The 11946-nt window shown below is 35.0% G+C and overlaps 1 protein-coding gene across 1 annotated transcript in view; it reads left to right on the forward strand.

Moving 5' to 3' along the window:
- Window positions 1-11946, forward strand: part of TENM3 (teneurin transmembrane protein 3) — a 400387-nt gene that overhangs the window by 300599 nt on the left and 87842 nt on the right. Inside the window, 1 exon segment of the mRNA XM_025050015.1 lies at window positions 3038-3223. Within this exon segment, the coding sequence (XP_024905783.1) occupies window positions 3038-3223 (186 nt within the window).

Below are 11946 nucleotides of genomic sequence, written 5' to 3' on the forward strand. Positions count from 1 at the left end.
GCCTTTTCCTCTACCTTCCTCATCTTTTCACCATATATTTTTGGGGGCAGACAAGGTTTATAATATGTTTACACTGCTTCTTAGAAATACTGGTTGATTCATATAACTTGGAGAAACAGAAGCTTTGGTAAGAAAATGCATGACTGCTAGAGCAAATTACATGCGTGAGATAAATAAGGGTAAAAACATGAAGTGGGAGCTGGATTATAGAGGGCCTTGAATGTCTCGCTGAGGACTTTTAGAAAATCATCCCCAACCAACATTTATCAAGCGCAATTTTATGGCATTATTTTAAATAAAACATTAACTTGTTGTCTTCTGTTCTTAAAAATATATTTTATAATTACAGTAATGAAAATAGGCATTTAGTTATTTCTGTTGTTTTTATTTATTTACATTTCCAGATTTTATGCTAAAAAAAAATGCATCCCCCAAAAATATTCACTTTATGGATATAATCATTTGTATGTTAAAGCTACGTACGTAGTTTCAGTCTCTTATGTCTCCACCATTAAGATACTCATAATAATACTAGTTATAAAGTCATATTTATTGAAATATTATTACTCGAATTTGTTTCCCACAATTATCCAAGTAGGAAGGAAATAGCAAAATAGCCCCTTTTTGCTTCATATAAAGTTATTTAACATTACCTGAATTATTTTACAAAGGATTGTTTCTGAATTATATAACTCAAAAGGTAATTCAATCTTCCTCATAAAATGATATTGCTATGAATAGCAAAAGAAGATATAAAGGTTAATCAAGAGATTGAATTAGCTGCCAAAACCACGTCATTTTTTTTACATATTTAGAATAATTTTTTATGCTGATGTAATGATTTTGCTCTTGGAAAATCTAATTATATCTGTATACAAAATGACCTTCTAGTCTTAGTGAAGATCTTCATCCTATTCATCTTTGTATCTTCGGTGCAAAACAGAAACTTAACATATATTCAATCTCAATATATAGAGTCGAGTAATGAGTATAGTACTCTGGAAGAAAGTAATTTAGTACTGAATAAACTTTGCTACTAGCTGCAAAAGAAAGACAGAAAACTTACTTAGAAGGATGAGGGAAGATCTCAAAAAGCATATGTTCATCCTGTGAAAATATCTGGATTCACATGCCTCAAATTTATCTGCTTGTTACACGGTTCTCATTTCAGGTTTACAAAAACGTTGTTAATTTACATTTGTGATTAAAAGTTTACTGGCAGTATAATTCTGAATTGCTAACTAACTGAATTCTAAAGCAAGACATTTTACTGGCTGCCTCTTCTGCTGTTGTGGAAATGACCTTCAGATATCTAAATTCAATAAGAGTAGATATTACACCCAAAGAAACATTTGGTTAAGCTGCTACCAGAGAAGAAATGAATTATTTCCATCAGAAAGTTTATAGGTTTGAAAGCAACAGAACTTTCCTCTATCTTCATCAGCAGTTTGTCCATTAATTAGCCCTTCAATTCCACTTCAATTAAATTAACTCTAATTAATAAGTTCATTACAAAGATCGACGCACCTTGCTCAAAGCTAGTGTGCTAAACGCTGATAAACACTTTTACCCTAATGAAAAATTGATTAGATTGAATAAAAAGGGTACCTCAGAAGGAAACCTTCTCTTCTGGAGCTGAGCTGACGTTCTGTTCCTCTGAAGTTAATCAAACCATCTTAGATCTCTTAATCAAAATTTTAATTCAAACGAGATAGAAAATGTGGCACGAAAAAACACATACCACTCTCTTCCAGTTAATAGTCCGCCTGTTTTTTATAAGAAATGTTACAACTCTCACAGTGCCTTGATAGAGTGTTTAAAATTCTGCAGCACTCTGTGACAGAATTACAGTGTCTAAGAGATGTTATTTGGGCAATGAATGGGGAAAATGGGAACACGTGACTACATAAACAGTTACTATTTTTTTTTAATTTAAAAATAAGGTTGTAGTGCATTTTCTGTTCATTAGAAATGATTTCAGGGTTTTAGTGTTCAGCATTTTTATTACAATTAAACAGTAGTCTTACAGTCTTAGTAAAAGAAGATAGTTAATTTTATTTAACTTTATATGTAGAGAGTAAAAAATAAAATACCCTTCAGAGTTTTCTCTGTCTCTTTTTCAGTTAGATCTAGTTAAATAAAGCTTTTAAGAAAGCTTTTTTTAAAAAAAAATTGCTCTGACACCTGAATTCTTTTTAAAAACCTAACCTATTGTTATAGCTTTTGAAGTCATTTGGTCACTGTGTTCCTTTCAGTATTTCTAGTAATTGAAAAACCTTGTTTGTCAAATGACAGAGTCAATAGTTATATGTTTAAACTGGTTTTCCACTCTAGTTTTGCTAAGCAACTTGTATCTGTCAACAATACAAATTTATTGAATAAGAAAAACACTATTTCTTTTATTTACCCAGGGTGTCTATGTTTCAGAAGCAAGCTAATGTGCATGCTGTAATAGATTTTTTTTTAATGAAATTTTCTGAACATTTCAAAAATTTAAACTGTAGGATTAGAAATAACCCCTTTTTAATTGTTGCTATAGGGGTGAAATCTTAACTCCTGTTAGATGCCTTTTTAGACACTGAAATATTTCATTAATTTTATATTAATTTGGAACAGTGTACATATGTGTGCATGTATTCTTGGCTGCCAAAAGATACCTTCAGACATACGTATGTATGTGTATTTTTCTCTCATTATAAATCATGTGTTCTGTTTTGTTAGTAGCCTTTATGTGTGTGTATACACACATATATAATATAGGAAGTTATTTATAACAAAATTTTCATGTATACTTCATGCACAATTACAGCAGCACAGAAAACTAAATGATGAACAAAATCAGTAAACTTCTACCACTTATACTCTTAGCAATTGACGCTGAAATTTATTTAGTGTCTGAATACTTAGGAGTTATTTTCAGTGATGGTGTTTTTCACCTTCACAAATTTGAGTTTAAGATGTAGGAATGCTTGTCGAGTCCCCTTCTCACTTTTCACGACTCTTCTCTCCTGTTCCGTTTTCCCTTTTTTCAATACAGAAATATGTTCCGTGGACTGTGGCTCACATGGTGTTTGCATGGGGGGAACTTGTCGCTGCGAAGAAGGCTGGACGGGCCCCGCATGTAATCAGAGAGCCTGCCACCCTCGCTGTGCCGAACACGGAACCTGCAAGGATGGCAAGTGCGAATGCAGCCAGGGCTGGAACGGAGAGCACTGTACCATCGGTAGGCCAGCTGCACTTTTGTATCTATCCTCCAGCTACAATGAAAGTGTTTGCTGTTTTTCTCCTCAGAAGAGCTTATTTCTTCTAATTAATTTTTACTCATTTTTCTTAAACAATTATTTTTTTAGTAAGGTTATCATTGCACAATAGCAATTTAGTTCTTTTTAGAACAACTGTCACAGCATGAAATATAATAAATTTTTTTTATGATGGCCACAGAAATCGATGCACAGAAAGATGATTTCGTTTCTCTCTTGTAAATAAGCTTTCACTGAATATTACTTTTTAGTGTTTCATAATGCCATGGCATAACAGCAATATTTTTTGCTTTAAAAAAAAAAAAGTCAAAATATATGGACTTTTCGGCTTCTACGTATTCCAGAATCATATATCTTTGCACTTGTTGATATACTCAAATATCTAAAAAAGAGGTTTAACTTTTTATGACTTTATCTTGTAGTACCACAAGAAATAAAGTAGAATAAAATGCACAAGCCTAGCTGTTCCTAAACAAATGTATGCACTTTGCACTTCTTAAAATATGATGATGTTCCTGAAATAAAATAATCAAATAATTGTTTAGGGTAAAAATGTTAATATGTAAATGGTATTTAGCACAGATACAGAAGTATCCAAAACATATATAATACCATATTTTCAAGGTATTCAAGACCTTTGCTTTTATTATTTGAGTCACCAAAATTAAGACATTTAATTAAAGAAAATACAAGTCAGTACAGTTAACCCTTGAACAACATGGTTTTGAACTGTGTGAATAACTTATATGTGGATTTTTGTCAATAAATGCCTGTGCTATTTTCAGTCTCTGTGGTATATACATTGTTCTATGCCATTTTATATAGGGGACTTGGGCATCCACAGATTTTGGTATGTGAAGGGTCCTGGACCCAATCCCCTGAGGATACTGAGGGACAGTTTAAGTTTCTGGGAAGTCAGAAATTATAAGCAGATTTTCGTCTGTTCAGGCATCAGCGCCCATAAGCCATGCATTGTTCAAGGGTCAACTGTAATAAACTTCTCCTTCACTTCAGTGAAAGTGTACAATATTAATTATAAATGGCACAGTCTGGCAAAAATTTCATAATTTGAGGTATGCCATTTCTCCACATGGTTTTATGTCTATAGTGTAAAATTTGGTAAAGAGGTTAGGGGGAGTCTCAATATCTTAAAAGTTTTCTTCTTTCACCGCATCTGTATTACAGACTTCACTTTTCTGCTCGCAGGAACTAGTTAGCCAGGAATTTTATCATGGGAAAATTGAAATAACATGCATCTTGTGAATTGTCATAATTGTATCTTTATAAAATTCGTTTCTAATCTTACCAACATCCCTGACATTTGTTTCAAGGATCCCACTACCACCCCTGCATGTGGTGACCACTAGAAGGATGCACAGGGGCCAAGGTAGTTGTGCCCACAGCTATAGTAGGTATTGGAAAGGGGAAAGACCCATCAGGTGGCATCTGGAGAATTCCACGCACGGGCTTCTTGTGTTCTTTCTCTGCCACCAGAAGAGGTCACGTGGAGCATGCTCCCTTCTCCAGCAGTGAAATACATCAACATGTGTGCAGTGTTTCTGCCCAGGGAAGCCCATTGGAGACTCGGAGTTAGAGATTTTTGTTGCGGCTGATCGAAGAGGTAGCCTCTGTCAGCCACAACCACCAAAATTCCAGACTCTCAGAAGAAAGGCAGGTGTTTAGTGCTTCAGGTGGCAAAATCACCTTATCAGTGTAGGGAACATCCAGCTTTCCAAATGCCAACCAAGGGCCAGCCCTGCAAACTTCTAAAGATCAGGCCTGCTATGTTAACTCTTACCTGCGGAACATTCTTAGGGTCTCACTGTTGGATATGAGCTGACTGCCTACAGCTGGGGCACTGTGTAGTTCTACTGAGGTCACCTGCAAATGTACCTACTCACAACACTTGCAGATGGCTCACCCCACCATTCTGATGTGGCTTCCCCCTCCTCTATTCTCTAAGAGAGGCTTCCTGCTTTTCACAAGAACCACATTGAGGCAGAAAAAATCTGACAATCACAATTTGTGTATCTTTTCTTGGATATACGGCGGACAATGTAATTCCCCCATGACCAAACAGCTCGGTGCTCAAACCCTAGAATGCCCGCATACCACAGGAGGGCGAAAAAACATGGCTCTAATCAGACTCCCTCATATGTTATGACCCCGCCATCTCCATATCCAGTCAGTAGAAGTGAATTGATTCCAGCTGGAGGAAAGTTTGACTGCATGTATCCTAGGAAGCACAACAAACATATGCACATATAGCTTGGAAAACCAGGAAGTATACCGTAAAGTTATCCATGGGACAGATTTAACTTGCCAACCAACAGTTACTAAACACATCATTCTATTGTTGTCCTCACTGACCTTGGCAATGTTATATGGTTAGTTTCTCACAGTTGACCTGTTCTCGAACAACTTTCTGTTGTCTGGCAACAAAACAGGATTTTTGTTTTAATTTAACATATCTTGCTGTGGTTGTTAACAATTCCATTTCTATTGTTTTGTTTTATTTTGTTGCTTTCGTACTCCATACGAGTTACAGTGTGGAAATAAAGGACCCGCTATTTTTAAAAATAAATCTTGGAAGTGAACCTTTTACAAGGTATAGAGACCCTTGAAATCATTGTTTTGCTCCTTCATAGTATTGGAACAGTGATTCCAAATTTTGGCATGCAAAGATCCCATTGCTTTTCCCCTGTCTCCTTCCTACTTGTGTATGTGTCCACAATGACACCTAAGGGGCCATTTTAAAAGAAGCCTCTGTGAGCCACTGATTAAACAACCCAGGAAACTGTGGTACATTTTCTCACTGAGGACAGTTACTGTGCTGTGCATTTCCTCTCAGTTTCAACACTTAGGCATCTGGTAGAAAGAAGCTGCCACTTTATAAAAGAATACTCATAAATCAGCAAGATTTTTTTTCTTTTTCCATATTATGTGCCATCTCATTGAATACAAACAGGGAGGTTAATTGAAAGAGAGATAGAGGAGAAATTAAACAGTTAGAAGCAACCAGAAGTTCCCAATAGAAAGCAAAGAATATTCTTCATTAGTCATCTTACTGTCTTCATAACTGTTCATGCTTTCATAAAACCGTAGGCATTTTGATAGTAAAATAGTTTATGAATTTACAGTATTCACTGAACACCCTATCTACCTGAAAGGATTCCATCCTGATATTCTTATTAGTGTGTGCATATTTCCTCTCGTTATGAATCATGTGTCCCAAGTTCTTCTTCCCTGGGTTAGACTTTGACTAATGATGTATGCACATGGAAAATGAAACACAGGGACATCTACTTTTAGCAATATTATGATTAAAATAAATATTTCTCCCTTCCTCCCCAAAAAGCATTTATGATTGTGGGGCCCTTTTGTAAATAAAGAGAAGTTACATGATTGAACCACATCAAAAAAGCACCAGCAATTATTACTAATACAGTTTAATAGTACTAGCTCCGGTATAGATGTTTATCTACCGTAATGTCATCTTTCATATGTCACCATTCCATAAAAGGGTCAAATGATTATCATACACATATTCCTACAGTTGTTTTTCATGAATAGGAAAGATAAGAATATTTAGAGGATCCAGAAGCAAATTGAAAATATTAAATATAATTAGTTTATAAATAATAGTTGATATAATTTGAATATTGTATGGCTTTCTCTATAAAAACAAAACAAAACAAAACAAAACAAACTTAAAACAGTTCTGTATGGTGAGAGTTGAGGTGGATCAAGGTCAAATATGTGAACCAGTTGATACTTGTCTTGGCCTAATTCAATAAATTCGCTATTGATGCATTTAACTGGAACCAGAATCTATAATCACATAAAGGCAACTCATTTGGTTCTGCTGTTTCTTTTCTTCTTGCTTATGAAAAAAAAGGAGAACTGCCTTCTGACTGGCCTGTGGCTGGAGTTGGTTGGCCATAGGAGCACTGCAGATGTCATGCCAGCCTCTGCTGGACAGATGTTTGTAGGCAGAATCCATGACTTTTAAGTGCAATGCTAACTTAACATCCTGGGCAATGATAAATCCTAAGTACCAAATTTTGAGTATTACTAACCAATAGCTTCCTCCAAGAACTATTCTTTTTAGCATCTGCTGAAAACAATTGCCTCTCTAGCCATCCATTTGCTTCTGAGAGCATTGGAGGCTATAGGTCACATCGTGACCTGAAATGGTGGGAGCACTGAATTTGAATAACACATTTGTTGTTATTTGCCATGGGAGGTGGTTATGAAGGTAGAGAAGGCTCACATCTCTGTAGAGGCTGATTGGCAATTCCCAGTTCCCCACAGACAGAAATGGAGAAAATGGACTTAAATTGTTTAAATGTTGGTTGCATATAATGAAGAACCTCAGGTTGGAAAACATTTAAATCCTGGAACAAGATCCCAAAGAAATTTTTGAATCTCCATTCCAATAGTTTTAGCAATACCATCATTATTTAGGTATGAAACACTGGGGTTTTTATTTTGGTGTTTTGTTAGTTTGAGGAGTATTTTTATGAAGGACGTATTTTTTAACTTCTTTTTATCCATTAGGTCTCTTGAATAGCATCCCTTTCTGAAGTACCCCTTGAGATCTCTTGCAGTTATAGATTTTAGTAATAATTTCTGCTTTATTTGGAAAATTAGTAGATTTAAGCTTGGGGTTCCTTTTTTTTTCCTCAGTTTTATTCAGCTTTTATTTTTACTTTTCCTGTCGCATTTGCTTGCCTCAGTTACTTTTCATTTGATAATTTATTCGTTTCTTTATCCATTAAGCAATTATTGATCATCTCATCTGTGGTAGTTGACTACTACTTCTTTTGAAAGTCAGAATAACATAATGAAAAAATGCATGGGCTTAGAAATTTTTTTAAAAAGATGTTTTCAAATCAGTTCTGCGATTTATTCACTATAACATATCTTTACTGTTCTTAACCCCAGTTGTTTTTTTTTTTCAAATATAAAATGGATATAATACCTATCATATGAGATTTTGAAGCAGAATATCCTACTATTTAAGGGTTTTTGGAATTTGAATTCTTGCTGAACCATTTATATAGTGTGTGACCTTGGTAAGTCATTTTACCTCTCTGCATATGTTTCCTCAGTATGAATATTATGTACCTCATAGGGGTGTTAAAATCAAATGAAATACTAGACAGTAAGTCACTTATTAAAGTGCCTAGCAAATAGTGTCCAACAAATTAGAAGTTCTAATTTGGTCTTAAGAATATATGAGACAAACCACAGCCCAGACAATGTTTTGGGTGCTGAAGTTTAAAAAAAAAAAAAAAGTTAAACAAAATTTCTGTCTAATGAATTTGCTTTAAAGAGTTAATAAACTATTTCATTTTTTAAAACTATAACCTCGTCTCAGAATGGGTATGGCTTAACAATCAATTACTACATTTGGGGTGGGGGGTTAGAGAGGGTTGCCTTTTAAAATCATGATGAAAGAGAGGGGGAGCCTATTGTGATATTTTTCTTCTAGTAATGTCTCAAATGCAGAGTTGTTTTATCGAGCTATATCGATTTCCATGTACTTTCAGGGAATTCAAATGGAAATTTGACCTAGGGGAAATCCTAATTCCTTTAAGCTACAAAAGACCAGCTATTTGTTTTTATTCTAATTCTTTAGCACATTGGGAAACAAGATCATTAATGATCACAAAGACATGCTTTGTTTGTTCAGATAAAACTTAGACATACAGTACTCATCATACCTCTATTAAATACCATGGTTGCTCTGGGCTTTGGGATGCTGGAGATTAGAAATTGAAAATGAAATACACACAGCTGGGGAGTTATCTACTAAACAATATGGGAGTAAAGGAGAAAAAGATCAAAATTATACCAGGGTGAACACGCTTAGGTTTGTTGATCTAATTCTTTTCTCAGGATAATGGTGAAGAATAATATTTTAGTTGTTAAATAAAAATGGGATCAATTATATGGTGGCAGAAAGAAATTTAACTTTGGGCGGTGAACACAGTGCAATATACCTATGCTGTGCTATTGAATTGTACACTTGAAACCTATATGATTTTATTAACCAATGTCACCCCAATAATTTTAATAAGAAAATAGGTGACAATTTTGAAAAGAAATGACCACTCTGATATACAGTCACTTAGATTGCAAAAGCAGTGTTCTTTGTAACTTTTGTAATGTTCCCAAATTGGGGTTCATATTCATAATAATATAGAATATGAAAATTCTAAAACTTTCTTTTTACATTTATTCAAACTTTATAGTTTCCTGTTGACAATTGGATATAGGGTAGCACATTACACCTGCAAATGATTGCTCTGAGAAATACTTGGCTTCACATCTGTCAGTGTGATGCAGTAGTTAAGAAAGGGGTCTCTCTGGTGCCACCTACCCGAGTCCCTCCCTGATGGGGCTTGTGAGATATTTACTGTGAAACTGATGAATCTGAAGCATCAGGTCCCCTCACTTGCACAGACCCCCCTTCTAAGATCTCAGAGACCATGGATTTATAGGGTCATATGTTAAAATATAAAAGGTCACATATCAGTTAAGACTTTTGTCTTTTTTCACTCTACCTTTCTTTCCATCACACTTCCTTGTGTAGGATGTCACTGGAGCGACTGGCACATACTCAGCTAAGGAGAATTTGAGCTGGGGACACATTTAGTTTAGATGTAATTGGATATATTTATGAGGCGTGAAGTCATTGCTGCCTGTGCTTGTATTGCTAGCCATCCAGGAATATTCCCACCACCCACTGACTCACCTAATCACATGAAAGTACAGGGTCAGAGATTATGTGAAGATATGAACTTGTCCTGTGGAACCCTGCACCAGAAATAAATAGCTAGTGGAGCAGAAATAAGGTTTGAAATGTATGGAAGAAGTAAGTCTGTAGAAAATTCTTCTTATAATCAGATGTATTGAAAAATGCCTGATCAAAACAGAAGTTTGATCCTGTCGGAAAGATACTTGATCATGGAACTCATATGATTATAAACTTGCCATAATTTTCTCTTTCTGATGAATATTTTTTGAAGAATTTATCAGAATTCTTGTATTTTTAGGGCACAGACCTGTAGCAGTACTACAAAATTTAGTTCACCAGTGTGGGAAGTCACATCTGTTATGCGCTCCAGTATATCACTGAATCATATCAACATTCCGAGAAAAAGAATTCTTGCTTAGATGACATGAAGTACTGATATTGACAAAGAAAGCATAAAACTCATATAATATTCTACTATGAAGACAACACAACAAAGTGGTTAATGAATATCAATTCGAAGAGTATTTAAGATTAGTTTATTTTACAATAAAAAAGTCTTCCCAAATTTGACAGTAATGCCAGATATTTACGTCATTACTAATAAATTTTGAAGCCAAATAAAACTTTTGTAGACTATCAATAATGAAAACCATATTAAACAATCACATTGAATAAAGCCTGAATTAGCTTTCTGTTCTCTCCATAGAAAATATTACAAATTCATTATCTTATAAAGAGACAATCAAAGAGTAAATATAAGCCAAAAATAAAGGAAAAAATCTTTATTTAGGACATGTCAGGCACTTAATTAAAATTTTTATGGTTTTTCTGAAATTTATGGTGTTTATCAGCTTAAAAATTATATTGTGATTTTTTTCTCAATCTAAATAATTAATTTTGTACCCAATTTCACATCATTATTTGGTATTCTTTATCTTAAAGAGAGCCCTCCAAGTTATATAATTTCAGACCTCACGAAATCTGATCTTCCTCTCTTCCCAGCTGTTACTTGATAGCTGTGTGATCTTGGAGACACTTAAGCTCTCTGTGCCTCCGTTTTCTTATCTGTGAAGTGAGAATGAAAATAGTACCTACCTACCTCATAGAGTTGCTGAGAGTATTCAATGACATAAAGCCTGTAGAAGAGTACTTAGAAGAGTATCGGACACAAAGTAAACACCATATAGATACTTATTGTTACTGTAGTTGATGCTAGAGTTTTTGGACTAAAATTAATAAAAAGTTGATTTTAGTGGCTGTGACTGATCCTTCCCTACCGAGTCTTGTCTTTATGCAGAGGAATTAGCCAACAGAAAAGCAGGAGTGCATGCTGGATATGGAAACTACTACTTCCCTCCACTTCCTGACACACTGAAAGTGTGGACATAAATGCCTCGTGATCTGTCGTACGCAATGGAGAGTGGGTCATCAGGCGTCAGTAGGCACGGAGTTGAGAGGAAGGACATTCTCCTAAACTGACTTAGTTGGCAGTGAAAATCCAGACAGGTTGAAAAACCTCTCATGAAACATGCAAAACAAGAGAACTTCTTAAGATCCTTCCTCCTCTGCTGTCCCATTTGATGTGACTGAGAGGATGGTGATTCCTGAGAGAACTGCCGAAGCCCCCTTCAGAGGTCACAGAGTATCACCCATGTTCTGAAAATCAGGCTGATGTTTAGATGTCTGTTTTTTCCTTTGAGATAACATTACTATCCATTTGGGTCCTCTCAATATTATTATTTTTTTTCATTTTAGTCTAATTTATTCAGTTAACAGTTTTATACACAGTACTTTATCCTCTTTAATCCCCTCAGAATCGGTATTTTTTAAATGAGGTCACGTAATCTCTAAAAATGCAAAACTAGTTTCTCTGACCTTCATAAATTAAATGATGGAGGCCACATTTTGTTCAGTTGTCAG

Source organism: Pteropus alecto, unplaced genomic scaffold, assembly GCF_000325575.1.
Source record: "Pteropus alecto unplaced genomic scaffold, ASM32557v1 scaffold24, whole genome shotgun sequence".
Classification (NCBI taxonomy): Eukaryota; Metazoa; Chordata; class Mammalia; order Chiroptera; family Pteropodidae; genus Pteropus; species Pteropus alecto.